We start from the raw sequence: 19466 nt of genomic DNA on the forward strand, positions 1-19466 counted from the left end.
GGAGCAACCAGACGCTGCTGGTCTGTGGTGGGTAATGAGGAGCAACCAGACGCTGCTGGTCTGTGGTGTGTAATGAGGAGCAACCAGACGCTGCTGGTCTGTGGTGGGTAATGAGGAGCAACCAGACGCTGCTGGTCTGTGGTGTGTAATGAGGAACAACCAGACACTGCACTTGACACATTTATGAAATTCATATTCCAGTTACTAATGCACCCATTAAAACGTAAAAATGATTAAATCCTCGTGGATTGAGGAGGAATTGAAAAATGATATGGTTGAAAGGGATGAGGCAAAAGGAATGACAAATAAATCTGGCTGCCAACTGATTGGCAAACGTACTGCTATAGAGAAATCATGTGACTGAACTGAATAAAAAGAAGAAACTATACTATGAATCAAAGATAAATGATATAAAGAATGACAGTTAAAAGCTTTGGAGCACCTTAAATGACATTTTGGGCAAAAGGGCAATCTCAGATTCATTATTCAATGAACCAGTTGGCTCATTCATCACAAAACCAACTGATATTGCCAATTACTTCAATGATTTTTTATTAGCAAACTTAGGCATGACATGCCAGCAACAAACGCTGACACTACACATCCAAGTATAACTGATCAAATTATAGTAATTTTGAATTGTGTGGAAGAAGTGAACAAATCATTGTTGTCTAATCAACAATGACAAGCCACTGGGGTCTGACAACTTGTGTGGAAAATTACTGAGGAAAATAGCGGACGATATTGCCACATCTTCAATTTAAGCCTACTAGAAAGTGTGTGCCCTCAGGCCTGGAGGGAAGTATTTTACATTTACATTTGAGTCATTTAGCAGACACTCTTATCCAGAGCGACTGGATAGGGGTAAGTGCTTTTGCTCAAGGGCACATGAACAGATTTTTCACCTTGCCAGCTCGAAGATTCAAACAAGCAATCTTTCAGTTACAACCTCTTAACCACTAGGCTACTTGCCACTCTGTAAAAGTCATTCCGCTACCCAAGAATAGTAAAGCCCCCTTTACTGGATCAAAACCAATCAGTCTGTAAGAAAACTTCTGGAAAAAATGCTGTTTGACCAGATACAATGCTATTTTACAGTAAACAAATGGACAAAATCAGCACGCTTATAGGGAAGGAGATTTAACGAGCACAGCCCTTACACAAATGACTGATGATTCGTTGAGAGAAATTGATGATAGATTGTGGGGGCTGTTTTGTTAGACTTCAGTGTGGCTTTTGACATTATCGATCATAGTCTTCTGCTGGTACAACGTGGATAAAGAGTTACCTGTCTATCAGAACACAGAGGGTGTTAGGGTCTATGTATGAGGATGACTCAACGCTATACACGTCAGCTACTACATCGAGTGAAATCACTGCAACACTTGACAAAGAGCTGCAGTTAGTTTCAGAATGGGTGGCAAGGAATAAGTTAGCCCTAAATATTTCAAAAACTAAAATAATTATATTTGGGACAATCATTCACTAAACCCTAAACCTCAACTATATCTGGTAATGCATAATGTAGAAATTGAGCAAGTTGAGGTGACTAAACTGCTTGGAGTAACCCTGGATTGTAAACTGTCATGGTCAAAACAGTATCTTAGATGGGGAGAAGTCTGTCCATAATAAAGCGTTACTCTACCTTCTTAACAGCACTATCAACAAGGCAGGTCCTACAGGCCCTAGTTTCTACCTTCTTAACAACACTATCAACTAGGCAGGTCCTACAGGCCCTAGTTTCTACCTTCTTAAAACTATCAACAAGGCAGGTCCTACAGGCCCTAGTTTCTACCTTCTTAACAGCACTACCAACAAGGCAGGTCCTACAGGCCCTAGTTTCTACCTTCTTAACAGCACTACCAACAAGGCAGGTCCTACAGGCCCTACCTTCTTAACAGCACTATCAACAAGGCAGGTCCTACAGGCCCTAGTTTCTACCTTCTTAACAGCACTATCAACAAGGCAGGTCCTACAGGCCCTAGTTTCTACCTTCTTAACAGCACTATCAACAAGGCAGGTCCTACAGGCCCTAGTTTCTACCTTCTTAACAGCACTATCAACAAGGCAGGTCCTACAGGCCCTAGTTTCTACCTTCTTAACAGCACTATCAACAAGGCAGGTCCTACAGGCCAACAAGGCAGGTCCTAGTTTCTACCTTCTTAACAGCACTATCAACAAGGCAGGTCCTACAGGCCCTAGTTTCTACCTTCTTAACAGCACTACCAACAAGGCAGGTCCTACAGGCCCTAGTTTCTACCTTCTTAACAGCACTATCAACAAGGCAGGTCCTACAGGCCCTAGTTTCTACCTTCTTAACAGCACTACCAACAAGGCAGGTCCTACAGGCCCTAGTTTCTACCTTCTTAACAGCACTATCAACAAGGCAGGTCCTACAGGCCCTAGTTTCTACCTTCTTAACAGCACTATCAACAAGGCAGGTCCTACAGGCCCTAGTTTCTACCTTCTTAACAGCACTATCAACAAGGCAGGTCCTACAGGCCCTAGTTTTGTCACACACATACTGTTCAGTCGTGTGGTCAGGTTCCAAAAGCGGGATTTAAATGTACACAGAGAGCTAACATCAATGATATGCATGTCAATCTCTCATGGCTCAAAGTGGAGGAGAGATTAAATTCATCACTACTTGTTTTTGTAAGAGGTGTTGACAAGCTGACTGCACTGAGCGGTCTGTTTAAACTACTAGCACACAGCTCAGACAACCATGCAAACCCCACAAGACATGCCACCAGAGGTCTCTTCACAATCCCCAAGTCCAGAACAGACTATGGGAGGCACACAGTACTATATGACGACATGGAACTCTATTCCACATCAGGTAACTGATGCGTACATTTTGTGTTGTGGATATGTGGTGGTGTGACAGTGTTATACGAAGCACCGTTTTATCTTTTGTTTATATGTGTTTGGACACCAGGAAGAGTAGCTGCTGCCTTGGCAGGAACTAATGGACACCAGGAAGAGTAGCTGCTGCCTTGGCAGGAACTAATGGGGATCCATAATAAACCCCAGGAAGAGTAGCTGCTGCCTTGGCAGGAACTAATGGACACCAGGAAGAGTAGCTGCTGCCTTGGCAGGAACTAATGGGGATCCATAATAAACCCCAGGAAGAGTAGCTGCTGCCTTGGCAGGAACTAATGGGGATCCATAGTAAACACCAGGAAGAGTAGCTGCTGCCTTGGCAGGAACTAATGGACACCAGGAAGAGTAGCTGCTGCCTTGGCAGGAACTAATGGGGATCCATAATAAACCCCAGGAAGAGTAGCTGCTGCCTTGGCAGGAACTAATGGGGATCCATAATAAACACCAGGAAGAGTAGCTGCTGCCTTGGCAGGAACTAATGGACAGCAGGAAGAGTAGCTGCTGCCTTGGCAGGAACTAATGAGGATCCATAATAAACCCCAGGAAGAGTATCTGCTGCCTTGGCAGGAACTAATGGGGATCCATAATAAACCCCAGGAAGAGTAGCTGCTGCCTTGGCAGGAACTAATGGTGATCCATAATAAACACCAGGAAGAGTAGCTGCTGCCTTGGCAGGAACTAATGGGGATCCATAATAAACCCCAGGAAGAGTAGCTGCTGCCTTGGCAGGAACTCATGGGGATCCATAATAAACCCCAGGAAGAGTAGCTGCTGCCTTGGCAGGAACTAATGGGGATCCACAACAAACCCCAGGAAGAGTAGCTGCTGCCTTGGCAGGAACTAATGGGGATCCACAACAAACCCCAGGAAGAGTAGCTGCTGCCTTGGCAGGAACTAATGGGGATCCACAACAAACCCCAGGAAGAGTAGCTGCTGCCTTGGAAGGAACTAATGGGGATCCATAATAAACACCAGGAAGAGTATCTGCTGCCTTGGCAGGAACTAATGGGGATCCATAATAAACACCAGGAAGAGTATCTGCTGCCTTGACAGGAACTAATGGGGATCCATAATAAACACCAGGAAGAGTAGCTGCTGCCTTGACAGGAACTAATGGGGATCCATAATAAACCCCAGGAAGAGTAGCTGCTGCCTTGGCAGGAACTAATGGGGATCCATGATAAACCCCAGGAAGAGTAGCTGCTGCAGGTACTAATGGGGATCCATAATAAACCCCAGGAAGAGTAGCTGCTGCAGGAACTAATGGGGATCCATAATACAATGTAAATAAGTACCAACACCTAAAATGACACCTTTTACTTATGGCTTGCTTACACCATACAACTTTACCCCACTGTTTGGCCTAAAGACACACCTCTGACCTCTGAGACCTGTTCCCCAAAAAGCCCACCCTGGCCCCAAAAATATCTACCGTACTTGGGACCAGACTGGCCCATTGGGACTTTTCGGGGTTGCATTAAGATAGCGATGAATGATTGACTCACTGAATCAAAATGATTTGGCCTTTTCTTTCTCAAAAGCAAGTTTTTAGAGGTTGTTGATTCTGCTCTTCACAAGTCCTTAGCTATGTAAACACATACCTGCTCTCCAGGAGGTCCTCCTCCACGTGTGACGTCCTGTCTGTTGAGGAGAGCTCCAGGGAGTGCTCACTCATAGCCGACAGGAACTTCAGGATGAGCTTGGTGCTCTCGGTCTTACCCGCTCCACTCTCTCCACTGGGGAGGAAAGGAGAAAGAAAGAGTTGATTTGGATTTCATTTGATCTTTCGTTATTCAACGCTGTAGAATGGGACTGGTACATCATGTAAAAGGCATGTCGAACTGGGAAAGGAGTCATGAATACACGTACACACGCACGCACGCACGCACGCACACACACACACACACACACGCACGTCAGTGGCGGTCGATGCCGTTTAACATGAGGGAGGATGATTTTGATTTTATTAGCATGGCCTTATTTCTGTTACAGCATATTGGATGACTGTCATTCATATTCCATTCACCCAGCTCAATGTTACATCGATAGGTTTAGGTTACTTCATGATACTATATTTTTCCCTGTACCCATCATGAGGTTGCTTCAACCTAGGCTATTTTACAACGTAGGTGCACAGATCGAGAGAATTTTGAGTAATCAACGTGACAAGACCGTGACAAACTGCCTTGCACACTCTTGCCTGCATGATCTAGGGTGTAATCATTAGTCCAACAGTTGTAAATTAGAGTTTCTATTGTACAAATTCAGGTATGTTTATCCCGGTTTGTTCCGTTTGCTTCCGTTTAAGAAACGTTTTTCAACAGAATCGGCAAAATGAATACAGCCCTGATCACATGCAAACAGTTCATAGCAGCCACATAAAAACAGCATGATGACTTTGCTCGTTATCTATCTACACGCTCTCCTCCTCTCACCTTTTCCCTTCGCTTGTGGACTTCAGTGCACAACACATCAGCTGTATGTGACCAGGCGAAAAAACACTTTCCAAGCCAAACCTTCATATCATGACTGCTAAAGGCTACACACAGCCTACATCATTGTTATGTCATAGTAAACAAGACTACTAAGCACTAATGCATTAGTAAACTCGCAACAATTACACTGTACAGTGTAGTCGGAAAGCAGTTTAGCAGTTACACCGGCAGGCACCGGCGGCAATACATGAATAAAACCAAAAGCTTACCTTGACTTGGAAGAGTTCCAGTGTTGGATAGCCATAGCCAGCTAGCTAACGTAGCATCCCTCTCTGTTGGATAGCCATAGCCAGCTAGCTAACATAGCATCCCTCTCTTTGAGCCGGGTGTTAAAAATAATACAACCAAATATATCTAGCTTTCTCTCTCCATCTTTCTCTCTCCACCTCTCTTGCTTCTCCTTGATTTTGGAAAAAAAAAAAAATTGTTCAAAATTGTTGAACTATTGTCTTTCTCTCTCTTTGAGCCAACTCCTCAACAGATTTGATGCACTGCAGTGCTATCTAGCTGTAGCTTATGCTTTCAGTACTAGATTAATTATCTGATCCTTTGATTGGGTGGACAACATGTCAGTTCATGCTGCATGAGCGCTGATAGGTTGGGGACGTCTTCCTGAAGTTGTCATAATTAGGTTTTGTATTAAAGTCAATGAACCCAGAGGAGGACAGAAGCTAGCTGTCCTCCAGCAACACCATGGTGCTACCCTAATAGAGTGATGTTGAGGCTGCTGTAGACCTTCATTCTAAAACAGTGTGTTTCAATCAATTATTTGGTGACATTTGAATATATTTATTATAGTTGTATCTAAGAAGGATAACTTTAATGTTCCACTATTTTCTTATGAAATTCACAGAGGAGGATGGTCTTCCGCTTCCTCCTCTGAGGAGCCTCCACTAATGCACGCATGCACACTCACACATGTACTTGACACCATATCCCTTACATTTTAGTCTCCAGCCTTCAGCTTTATCAAGTGTTTCTTGATAGCATGCCCTTGATTGAGTCTAGCCACAACAATGAGGGTGATAATGTATGATAAGCCCGATGTGTTTCAAGAATGCTTCAAGAATGCTTCAAGAATGCTTAAAGAATGCTTCAAGAATGCTTGCCACCCCATGGTGGAATTGCTTGCCACCATGCCACCCCATGGTGGAATTGCTTGGGTAGCTATCTTGTTTAGTATACGTAGCGTTAAGTTACCTGGTTATTTTAAACGGACCGTGCTGGCTAGCTAGCCTAGCTTAGACTAAAAGCATCATGGCTAACATTGGCTAGCAGATGAAGTTTACTAGTGTTCCTCCGGCATTATGGCAGCCCCATTCCTATTTCCAAATCCTGGAGTTGGAGGGCTTGGGGGAAGTGGGGTTTGCGTGCACCTCCAATGAGGAAGCAGTTCCACCCTAGAGCGAGGGGCCTTAGCACAGGTCTGAGCAACCAGTGCACCCTTCCACTAAAACATTACTGTGATGACAGTGCCCCCACGTTTGTTACTATGTCAGCCATTGCCGGACCCCCCTGGGCTTCATGCAGGCTATACAGTCTCACGGTACATTGGGAGCTTGTCCATGTTTACTTTGGGAAACCAAGTGAAATCTGTTCGGGAACATTGATAGTAATATGTTTTCACAACAAAACATATTTAATTAAACTGTTGATAGCCCCTCTCTCTGTGCTCTCGAGAAAGGAATGAAGAAGAGAGAGGAAACGCATGGTGGTGAGATATGTTTTCCACTCAGTTTCAACCTGTTGTTGAACTTCTTTCTTAAAATGTATAAATCACAGTGAGGTGAGTTTTAAAAGCATGAACCTGTCTTGGTGATAAGGGTTTGATGTTATTTTTGATTGCATTTGCATTGGTGTCGGAGTGGTTAGAGGAACAATAGAGGGCCGAGTACCGAGTTGGGTACAACAAACGCATGTCCAGAGTGCATAAAATGAGATTACAGAGTCAAGTGGAATTTTACTGCTGTCCTGAAACCGGTAATACGATCACTGTAACAGCCCTAGTAGAGACTGATCTGAGCCGGTGCACACCCTTTTAAGGGGATGAGTGGCAACATCAATTCCCACCACTGGGTCAGTAGGTCACACCTGAAGCGACCATTTTAAGCTGCGAGACGCGTCCAGGTGAGTGGCTGGAAAGGCTGCATCAACAACAGCCCCAGGGGAGCGACTTCCATCACAGCGGCCATCATCCCCAGTAGGCGTAGGCACTGTCGAAAACGCCCTGTGTGACCCCAGCCAAAACTTGTCTGAGCAGGGCCCGGACGCCCTCTGTGGGGATAGATGATCACGATACGCGAGTGAAACTAGCTCGAGACCCAAAAGGGGATTGCGCTGAGATGTAGCCAGCTCTTTTTTTGGTTTCTTATGAAGCCTAGAGACTGAATACAGGACGGTAGCATGGAAATGTAATACTGTTTTCTCTGCCACCACCAGCCAATCCACTCTAATAGCCAGCGCCTTGAGTATTCTGAATTTGTAGACTCTGAGGTGTTTGTTGAGGGCATGGGCGTCTAGAATGGCTCTGCAAAGTTCCATCCCTTTTCGGATCCAGGAAATACCCCTCTATCTCCGAAATAGGAACCACTTGGATTGCTTGCTTCTTGAGAAGGGAGGATATTTCCTCCCTCAAAATGGACGCCAAGGCTTCGTGAACAGTCCACGTGATGATGCCACAGAAGTGAGGGGGACACACAACACATTGTAGCCTGTACCCCAATGTCACTGTTCAGATGATCTAGGAGCAACATTGCACATTTGCGCCATTGGTCAGATCCGACAGCTAGCCTCCCATCATCTGCTATTTGAAGGGGTGGGACGCCACCTTTTGGGTGGGACGCCACCTTTTGGGTGGGACGCTACCTTTTGGGTGGGAAAGATTGTTCTGTCGTCTGTTTCCACCACTCTCGACCGTGTCGCCGAAAAACAAGACCCCTTCCGTGGTAACAGACAGGGGCAATTGTAATTCAAGCGAATTCCCAGGAACGAAAAGTGTTGAGCTGGAGACAAACAGCTCATTTCGGGGTTCACATGAACCACAGAGACTGTCTGTGGGATAATAGCATGGTTGTGTTCAACCCTGCTCGTTACCTCTATTCCACTACCAACAACCTGTATCATTAGGCACCTCATAGTGAATAGTGAGCTCCAGGGTGAATTCATCAGCAATGAATCAGAGTAATGAGCCACCAATGGGGGAGGGGTGCCCAACTTATTACTCCCCCCGTGGGGAGATTGATTCCCCCCTAGAACCCTATGAACACCATGGAACACGGGGTAATTGAGGGGACATTAAGCACTGGGTAGCTGCAGAAACAGGGTTGGGAGAGCCCGTGGCATACAGAGTTTCACCTGTTGTGCAGCAAGAGGCTGCGTGCTCCTCAAACAGTGCTTGATGCATGGAGTGAAATGCGTCTTCTTGCAAGATATTTAAATATGCAATCCTGTGAAAGCAGAGTTTTGATGGTTGCCACTAAAAAGAGGAGGATCCCAGCTGCTACTATATTTATTTCTCAGCTGCTCCTTTTAAGCACATGCTCTGGTGTAAAACCAGAGTAGCCTACCTGATTGAGTGCAAGATTTTTCAATAGCCTATGTAGCCCACATTCTAAGGTTTATATCATTCACAACTAAAGTTGCCAAATAACTCTAGCATATAGAACTTTTTAAATGATCACTTTTACGCTCAACATACGCTCCGGAATCAGAAAAATATCCTTTCTATTTTATTCAGCTAAGTACAATTATATTCTTCTTACTATAAAATAATGGCACTTATAAGCATATCTTGTCTGCTAAATGAACTAGCCTCCAGGCTATGGAATGGCACAAAGCCAGTTAACATACATTAGGCCAACTCACTCTGTTCTTCTGAAATACATTTTCTTCATATCATGTTTCTTTAGACCTGCCTAAAATAAATAACGGATGTTTTGTGTTTGGTGTATATTAAATGTATTTATAATACTTTTAAAAATGTCAATGTTCCAAAGGTGTTTAAACGTGTTTATGTTAATTTAACGTGTTTATGTTAAACGTGTCTATGTTAATTAACAGTAAATTACCATGAGACCGGCAGTCATTCGCATGACAATCACCAGCTGACAAGATTCCGTGATCACCACAGGCCTCGTCTGTCCACTTATTGTGCCCACTTTGGATTCAGCTTTGGTTTGGGATGTGTGAGGCCCCCTTTGAACCACTGGAGGCTGTGGATCTGAGGATCCTCTCCTACAAGAACTCCCTGCTCGTCTTTGGCCTTGGCTTTGGCCTTGGCGTTATCCGTGCACCCTTCCTGTACTCAGTTTGCCCCGGGAGACTCTGAGGTGACGTTGCGCCCTAATGCGTCCTTCGACCCCCTAAGGTCATGACTATGTCCTACAGGTCTCTAGTTTTGAGCTATTTCCCTTTTCCACGGTCATGCTGAGAGAGGAGTAGAAGAGGCGACTGATGTAATGTATTTTTCTGTTTTGAAATGAAATAATATGCCGCATGCATTTGAACAATTTAAAGTTATGATGGTGCAGAGCAAAATAAAAAAACTTTCGTTCATGAGATAAAAAGAAAGTTGTATTGAATGAAGAAAAATACATTACTGCAGCAAAGAGAAGTCATCAGCAGTAGCATCTAAGCAAAAAGCTTATGCTACTTGCACTTCCTCCTACACTTGGTATCGTGCTTTGCTGTAGGCCTGCAAACCAGTTGATTTAGTTAGTTGAACTCAGTAGCCGTGGGCAGAAAAACAATTGCTGTGTGTTCAGGGTTAAACACTTGTTATCCTTAGTAAAACAATGTCATGTTCGGCTCAATGCCATGACCATTTAGGCCAATTCCACTTCAACGAGGTCAAATCAGGAAATACATCATTTGCAATTGAATACCTGATCAAAAAAAACCTGGCCCAAGAAAGCATTCATTGTCTCCATATAGGAGGTCAAATGGAATTCATTACAAATAGTGAAGCACAAAAAACTCATTATTCTCAAACCAAACACTCAGTGACAAGACACAAATCATTAAAAAGGCACATAAATAGCAATGTCATTCCAAAATCTCCAGGATTAAGAAATCTGACAACCCTCAGCCAGACACTAAGAAACTTCCAGAATGAATGTGTCAAATGTAAAACTAGTTAACAAAGTTTCAAAGACACATACAAACCTTAACGATACCCACAGCTGATTCAGATATTCACAGTGTTGTGTGGTGTCTCAAATTAGAAGTGAAAGTCATGCCAACCCTCAGCCGAAGCTTCCAGTAGCATTACATCAAGATAACTTGTTCGCCTCAGACAGGGCGACATGTTTGTCTAAACAATGGGCCAGGGGCCCACACAGGAAGTGCTGTCTGTGGTGACAGAGCAAAAAAGAAATAGCTGCCAGCTTATAGCCGGTCTGCTCCAGCCTCCTCCCTGAGGTCCCTGACGGCAAGGCCAAGGCCAACACACACAAAATACGAAGTACATAACACACACCAAACATTAAAACACGAGTCCACTAACTCTTCAAGTGTCAAATAGGGAAACTTCTTGTTCCTACAGAGACATCGCTACTATGCACACCAAACATTAAAACAAGAGTCCACTAACTCTTCAAGTGTCAAATCGGGAAACTTCTTGTCCCTACAGAGACATCGCTACTATGCACGCCCATGTGCAATTACTTGTGACTACCACTGCAAAGCCTTAGACTACTGGGGCATTTATGGAACTGCAACTGCAGGCTACAGAGAGCCACATAGAAAGCCACATAGAAACTGAGACCCACACAGAAAAGAGAGAAAAGGCTCATATCCAGTGCTTCTGGTGTAGGGTGGAGTTGCCCCTAGATGCCGATCTAGGATCAGTCTAGCATTTTCTACACTAATGTTTAAGGTTAGGATTGGGGTTGGGAAAGCTGATTCTACATGTGTACCTGGGAAACTTCTAGTGAGGTCACCTGACAAAGATTTCTGTGAAGTCTACATTTTTATCACTAAAGCTGCGGCTTTGAGAGTTTTTATATTAGCTCTATTTTCCATGTTCTCCACCGGAAGGCATGAGAAGAAGAGGCCAGTCCAGTGGGACATCTGGAATGTTCTCTAACAGAAATATTTACTCTGAGCCGGGGAGTAGGTCAAATTTAATATCGCCAGTCACACAATTTTTGTGATCCCTCACATCCATAACCTGCATAACCTGCGTGTCAAGAGTGCTGGAGAGGTCAAGAGGTCGAACCTTCTTTAGCAAGGGGGGCGCAGCAACTAGGTGTTTTTAGTGACAGAGAACAGAAGTCTGAGTACAGTGTGGAGTAAGATTTAGTAAACGTGACTGTATGAATGACACTGTTCTGATAGCGCTGTTTCCGGTTGAGACACGCGGCGACAGAGGAAGGTTGAACATCTGAGCTGAGGGCTTTATGACTTATTTCACTAGCTCACTTTATAATGAATGTCTATAACCATATGATATAACTTTTGAGACCACCTTGTCATTCTTTTCTTTGAAATAAATTGTTAACTGTTGAATTGGAGAGAGGATCCCACTGGGCACACCAACACTGGTTGAATGTAAATTGTTTCAATGTAATTTGTCAACGAATTGGGACATGGAATTTATGTGGAAATTTCCACCACAGGACAACGTCATCATGGTGACAAAATAAATTTTCAACAAAGACAAACCTTGTATAAAGTATGTAGAACTGTACCTTTAAATCAATGTCAGATGCTCAATGTTAAGTACACTATCAGAAAAAAAAATCTGTAGGCTGGGAAGAACCTCCTACTGGATAATATCTCCATCTTCGGTCTCCCATTCAGGGACAACCCTGCTTAGTTATAATATTTGCTACTGACTATTACCAATGTGGTTGAAATATCAACGGGTGTGGTTGAAATATCAAACTCCACTCATTTGAAGGGGTGTCCACAACATGTTTGGTTACTACATGATGCCATATGTGTTATTCCATGGTTTTGATGTCTTCACTATTATTTTACAATGTAGAAAATAGTCAAACATAAACCCTTGAATGAGTAGGTGTGTCCAAAGTTTTGACTGGTACTGTATATCATAAGGCCTTCCGTTGAGGTCCTAGTTACACCCCAATGCAGTGTTCCTGAAACTCCTGGTTTACAGGTCACATCAAGCCTGCAAGTCACATTATGCTGGCTTGCAAAGTGATGTGTAATTCCTATTGGGATACAGCCAGAGTGAGAACATCCAACAATTGGAAGCTTAAATCACTTGTAAACTGCATTGGGAATGTCTGCTGGGGTAGGGAAGATTTATTATTGAGACTACCTGAATAATATAAACTGGAACAGCCACCTCAGTAACGAATACAAAAAGTCCAACTACTAACAGATTAGATTCGTTTAGAAAAATGCATGTTATTTATGTTTGTGTAGAATAAGATTAATCAACCAATCAATGTACGTGCAAAAACATACGTATTGAAACAAATAATTCAGAAAATCAATCTGCAACAAAGCATGCTGGGAGATATGATAATGATCGGCATGGTTTTGAGTGGTTTTGAGCAAACATGAATTTGTCATTTTACTCAACAATCAAATTCAGCTCACTCCGAGCAGAGTGAATAAACAAACTTAAACACATTAGCTCAAATTCTTATCCTTTTGAAGTCCATTCAACTGACATAATAATGCAATTATTATTATTAATTAATGATTAATTAAGCAATTAGTTAAGTTAGTTTTTTTTACAGTGAGGGAAAGTTGGCTATTGCATTTTTAAATGTTGACTAAGTTAGAATTGCCTCCACAAATGTTCCCACATTTCTATTATGTGTAAATCATTTATGATCAGTGAATGCCATAATGTATTTATTTGGTGAGGTACTAAAACCTATTAGATGAAATCTTATTTTCATTGTCTTAGCTGTCATACTGGCTGTTTGGTCCAAACCTAGAATTGTATCATGGGAATTTGTTGCGCTATACAGACCTCCCTCCATGGCACGTGTTGCAAGGCAACCCCCCCTAGACATATAGGCAAAAGCCAGTGTGAGAAACTTGCTAGGAAATGTTTATGCTTGGAAACAACAACAAAATACTGCACTCTGACCCACAAAACACATCTGCTTGATTCATGATAGTGTTGTAAGACAAAGCAAGGAAAGTGAACTTCAAAACGTCATGTCGTTTCATTGGGATTTGAATCTGCTAGCTTCTGAAAATAACTTACTAATCCCTTTAAAATGAACGGGGTACATTTAAAGGAACAGGACACCTATTTTCAGAAGGATTGGTAACAACTTTTAATAGCTGGGGGTACATAAGAGGATGAAAGAAAAAAGAAAAAAAAGAACTAATAATGTCAGAAGAAAATGGCACAGAGACGGGCATGACGCGCATATTCAAAGGGACGGAACCTCCTGTTAAAGGGACCAGTACCTGTAACTCATTTAAAATGGCCTTGGCAGTGTGCCAGGCGGCCCAAACAGGGCAAATACAGAGCTGAAAGGCACTCTGCCTTTGTGTAAAGCCCTGGCCCTCCCCATGGCTCTACAATCCTAGTCTATTACACAGCCCAGCGGGCACTGTGGATTCTTTATATCAGAGTCAGTGGGCACACTGTCGGAGCTTACCAACACCACTGGCACTGCCCCAACACTTTTGTGCCCCTGAAGAATACCACAAAAAAAAAGAGTCTGAAAAAGACTAAAGGACTCTGACACAGTGAGTTTTCACATCAAGAAAAGGTTGTTGTAAAATATCTAATGCTCTGGTCCCCTGTAGGGAAAGCTGGTGTATGTATACTGCTTTATTGGCAGGAAAGCTTCATTGCTACTTAAATGCTACAATGAGTCTTTCAATGTAATACTTTTAGTACTGTGAAAAAGTCTATCAGAAATTCTGATGAAACTGAACATTGAAAGGGTTTTTGGAAAGAGGGCTATAACACAAGTTACAAGAGTCTAAAGCTGAGATTGTACATTTCCTACTGTGTTACCATGCCTCTGAACACAACAAAAAGCAGCACACACTGTAACAGTAAGTCTGTGTTTAATTTATTGAAAATGCCGGAAAGAGCACTTTGAGTACAAATCATTTAGTACACAGTATGCTATTGCTGTTGACCTGCTGTCACACAAGTGATGAGAAAGTAACGCAAAGAAGCCTGACTCTGGTCCTATAATCGCACAACAAATACAGGAAAGACCTCAAAACCAGAATGCACCAGTGATTGCACTAGTTTAAAGGTTGCACCCCTTTCCCAAAAGAGAAGTTAGGGGACACAACACCACAAAATAAAGGTAAAAAGCTAAATAACACTTCAGTGTGATCTAATTCCTTCTTTCAACCTCAACACCTTTTTGTTCTTGCTTTTATACTTTAGAATCAAAGTCAAACGCTCACAGGTATGTTTTGTGCACAAGTACCCTTCGTGACCTCTGTGAATTTTAATTAAAATGGTTAGGGGACCTTGAGTTTGACCCCATAACAGCTCTGGGGTCAAAAGGTCAGAGATTTTAGACAATAACACCCCAAAAGCCTAATTCCTATGTAATATTCACTTCTCACCATGACTGGACTCGACAACAGAACAAAACAGAAAGCAGATAAAACACCAGTGAGTGAACAACATTGTACAAAAAAGATCACAGGGAGTTTGCTTTTAAACCCCATGATAGTTTGTGGTATGGAGGCATCAACATAAACGAAAATGCAACGTGACATTTATCACCATTTATGACCAGGTGTCTTTTATTAAGGGTATAATGGCAGGTTCCCTCTTTCTCCTCCTCCTTCTTTTCCTACCTCGTCCTTCTTCTCCACCTACCCTCCTCCTCCAGCTCCCATTCTTGGCTTCCCTTCACCGGACTAGCCTGGATCTGATTACTCACAATCCCTCAAATCTGAGCAGAAAGCTTCCTGCCCCGCCTTAAAGTGCCAGCCTAAACAATTTACTGTCCTTCTACTGCCCCATCCAGCCTCCCACACACTCACCGACCCAGTGAAACAATCTCAACTCAGCTTGGGGGCAATAGGAGTGGCATATCCATTCACCGGCAAGTTTATTAAGTACACCCATCTAGAACCGTTTCGAACCCCCCTTTGCCTCCAGAACAGCCTGAATGAATCGGGGCATATTGTCCAGTGTTGGAGATTGTGTGCCCACTGGAGCCACTGCCCACTTCTACTTGTTTTTTTAGCTGATAGGATTATTTGTATTTGTATTTATTAGGGATCCCCAAGGCAGCAGCTACTCCTCCTGGGGTCCAAACATATTAAGGCACTTACATTACATATAAAACAAAAGACAAATCAATACATCATATAACATTATTACTCCACTACATATCTACAATAAAAAATGGTTAAGACCATCATACAACAATATCACAATGTTTGCGTATGCATGTGTCTGTACCTTTTGTGTGTGTCACTTCACAATCCCCGTTTTTCTATAATATTTACCTGTTTAAAAAAAAATCTGATTCTACTGCTTATATCATTTACCTGGTGTGGAATAGAGTTCCATGTAGTCATGGCTCTATGTAGTACTGTGGAATAGAGTTCCATGTAGTCATGGCTCTATGTAGTACTGTGGAATAGAGTTCCATGTAGTCATGGCTCTATGTAGTACTGTGGAATAGAGTTCCATGTAGTCATGGCTCTATGTAGTACTGTGGAATAGAGTTCCATGTAGTCATGGCTCTATGTAGTACTGTGGAATAATAGAGTTCCATGTAGTCATGGCTCTATGTAGTACTGTGGAATAGAGTTCCATGTAGTCATGGCTCTATGTAGTACTGTGGAATAGAGTTCCATGTAGTCATGGCTCTATGTAGTACTGTGGAATAGAGTTCCATGTAGTCATGGCTCTATGTAGTACTGTGGAATAGAGTTCCATGTAGTCATGGCTCTATGTAGTACTGTGGAATAGAGTTCCATGTAGTCATGGCTCTATGTAGTACTGTGGAATAGAGTTCCATGTAGTCATGGCTCTATGTAGTACTGTGGAATAGAGTTCCATGTAGTCATGGCTCTATGTAGTACTGTGGAATAGAGTTCCATGTAGTCATGGCTCTATGTAGTACTGTGGAATAGAGTTCCATGTAGTCATGGCTCTATGTAGTACTGTGCGCCTCCCATAATCTGTTCTGGACTTGGGGACTGTGAAGAGTCCAAGCTGTGTACAAGTATTTTAAACAGACAGCTCGGTACATTCAGCTTGTCAACACCTCTTACAAAACAAATAGTAATGAAGTCAATCTCTCTTCCACTTTGAGCCATGAGAGACTGACATGCATGTCATTAATGTTAGCTGTCCGTGTACATTTAAGGGCTAGCCGTGCTGCCCTGTTCTAAGCCAACTGCAACTCCAACTCCATCTTGACTATTGTTGTATCAATATGTTTTGACCATGACAGTTTACAATCCAGGGTTACTCCAAGCAGTTTAGTCACCTCAACATGCTCAATTTCCACATTATTCATTACGATATGTAGTTGAGGTTTGGGGTTTAGTGAATGATTTGTCCCAAATATAGTGTTGAGTCAGCATACATTGACACACATGCTTTACTCCAGTGGCATGTCGCTAGTAAAGATTGAAAAAAGAAAGGGGCCTAAATAGCTACCCTGGGGAATTCCTGATTCTACCTGGATTATGTTTGAGAGGCTTCCATTAAAGAACACCCTCTGTGTTCTGTTAGACAAGTAACTCTTTATCCACATTATAGCAGGGGGTGTCAAGCCATAACACTCAAGTTTTTAATCGATAATGTCAAAAGCTGCAATGAAGTCTAACAAGACAGCCCCCACAATCATTTTATCATCAATTTCTCTCAGCCAATCATCAGTCCTGTGTGTAAGTGCTGTGCTTGTTGAGTGTCCTTCCCTATAAGATTGCTGAAATTCTGTTGTCAATTTGTTTACTGTGAAATAGTACTGTATCTGGTCAGACTCCTTTTTTCCCAGAAGTTTACTAAAGGTTGGTAACAGGCTGATTGGTCGGCTATTTGAGCCAGTTATGATTAGAATTGCAGACAAATACTTGGTTTAAATGTAATCTGGCACCTTATTATATAATATCATGATATTTGTGCATTTATAATGATGACATGATATTGTATTGATGATGTGTACATGTACTGTGATGTAATTTGGATGTAATATCCTAGGCTTGTTATTGCAGTATATTAAGATGAGTGATTTACAACAGTCAGAATGACACCCTCATTAAAATGACAATTGAACAGGTAAAGAGGTGTGCTTAGATCAGGCTGCTCCATCACATACCTTCTGCCCTCTCAAAAACAATGGGTGCATGACGACTCTGGGCACAGGTGAAATAATTATGTTTATTTGTTGGGTCACATGGAAATTCAAAAGGTTTAACGTTGGGTTGTCGCGACCCAGAAAAGTTTGGGAATCATGGGACTAGAGCATAGTCCCATCATTTAAAAAGTAGACACTTTTGTGCTCTGTAGCCAATACCAACACTTCAAAGTGTCAATAACTGTACATTTTATAACAAATAACTATTTAATGTAGGTTTTTCCTGACAATCTTACTATGATTTCTCGGTGAAAATCAGAAAATTAGATCTTGAGCCAACATGAGCTCTCTACACAGGTGAGAAATGGCTAACCTGACAGATTAAATGGCTGGTGCGCAGCAAGCACCTGAGGAGTCGCCTGGGGTGATCCTCTGTCAATCACTGAACCACAGTCGGCTTGGCTGTCATACAACATGAATCATTTGACATTACAGGGTTGCCTCTGCCTCTAAAAATATATATATATTTTTTTTACCCCTGAATTGACCCATTTCTCAGCCTCTTGAGTATCACAGAAACATAACACTTTGAATGAATAGAAGAAAAATGTTGTTGCTATGGATAAAGTTGATCAAAAATAACTCCAAAAATGAAACACACGCAAAAAAATACATTTAATTTTTTTTCCAATTGTACTATAACTGTGTGAAAAGATTACAATATATGCTTATTTTGGGGAATTAAACCCAATATCTTGTGTTGTAGAAGGTTAATAAAATGTGTTTACGCTTGTGTCTCTGCAATTATTATCAATTTGGGGGTCAAAAACAGGTTGGCACTTTTAGGGTTAAATTGCCTTCTTTACCAAGATATCCCATAAGCTGACTGTGTGCATCCCAATATATGTCTCTCTTCCCTTTGTTTTCTTTCCTCGTCCTCACTGAACGAAATGAAATGGATAGTTGAGCACAATATGGGAGCAACTCAACATCCTCAGTGCTACTCCTATCCAGTTCCTTCCAATCAGTGAGAACGAGGAGTAGTACAAGGGACATAGCAAAGGACGTAGCAAAGGAAGCCATTTTCACCCCTATGAATCCCACTAATGACTAACCAACAGAACAGTGAGTCCAAGCTTCTAAGGAACAATCGGTTAGCAGTTAGCCGTATGCAGACACCCTCAGGACAGCAACTTAGCAGTAAGCTACCGAGGCGCCCTTAGGATAAATACTAAGAAGTAATTACCACTCCATTCTAGTGTTGGATTTTCCAATTATTCACAGACTCACACCTCTGGGATGAAATTTACCCTAGGTACAGATCTAAGATCAACTTCCCCTCCACCAAAGTGGAGAAAATGTAAAACTGACATTAGATCGGTGTCTAAGAGCAACGTCACCCTACTTCTGAAGAGGTACACCAGTTACAGGTCTAGTTTAGGGCTGGGAGGTGTTAAAACATCAAAAAACACAGCTGTGTAGTGAAATTGCTGTGTTGAACACAGCAACTACACATACTCTTCATCAGAGATGTGTCAAACACCTGAGAGAGAAAGAGTGTTGACAATAATTCCAGTATGTTCAGGCTACTTATTCTTGATGAGTATTTAGAGAGTTACAGCATGTGCTGACAAAAGTGTATTGCTAAAGTGGGAACACACTTGCTTATCAATGTTGCACCATAAAATTCTCAGAATTTGATACCTTTTCAGAAATGAGCAAGAAAGCCTTTTCAGAATCAGTCTTCTCATTCACAGTCTTAGTAAATTCCACATTCAAACTATTGTACTTTTCAGTCTTTCACCAGCTCAAAGTGAAAGCCTAACATTTAAATGGTGTAATGGCACCACAAGGT

The 19466-nt window shown here is 42.3% G+C and overlaps 1 protein-coding gene across 1 annotated transcript in view; it reads right to left on the bottom strand.

Moving 5' to 3' along the window:
• myo10 (myosin X) overlaps positions 1-19466 on the bottom strand; it is a 230997-nt gene that overhangs the window by 82002 nt on the left and 129529 nt on the right. The window contains exon 5 of the mRNA XM_046321903.1: positions 4485-4619. Within this exon, the coding sequence (XP_046177859.1) occupies positions 4485-4619 (135 nt within the window). The remainder of the gene's footprint in view (positions 1-4484; positions 4620-19466) is intronic.

This window comes from Oncorhynchus gorbuscha, linkage group LG22, assembly GCF_021184085.1.
Source record: "Oncorhynchus gorbuscha isolate QuinsamMale2020 ecotype Even-year linkage group LG22, OgorEven_v1.0, whole genome shotgun sequence".
NCBI lineage: Eukaryota > Metazoa > Chordata > Actinopteri > Salmoniformes > Salmonidae > Oncorhynchus > Oncorhynchus gorbuscha.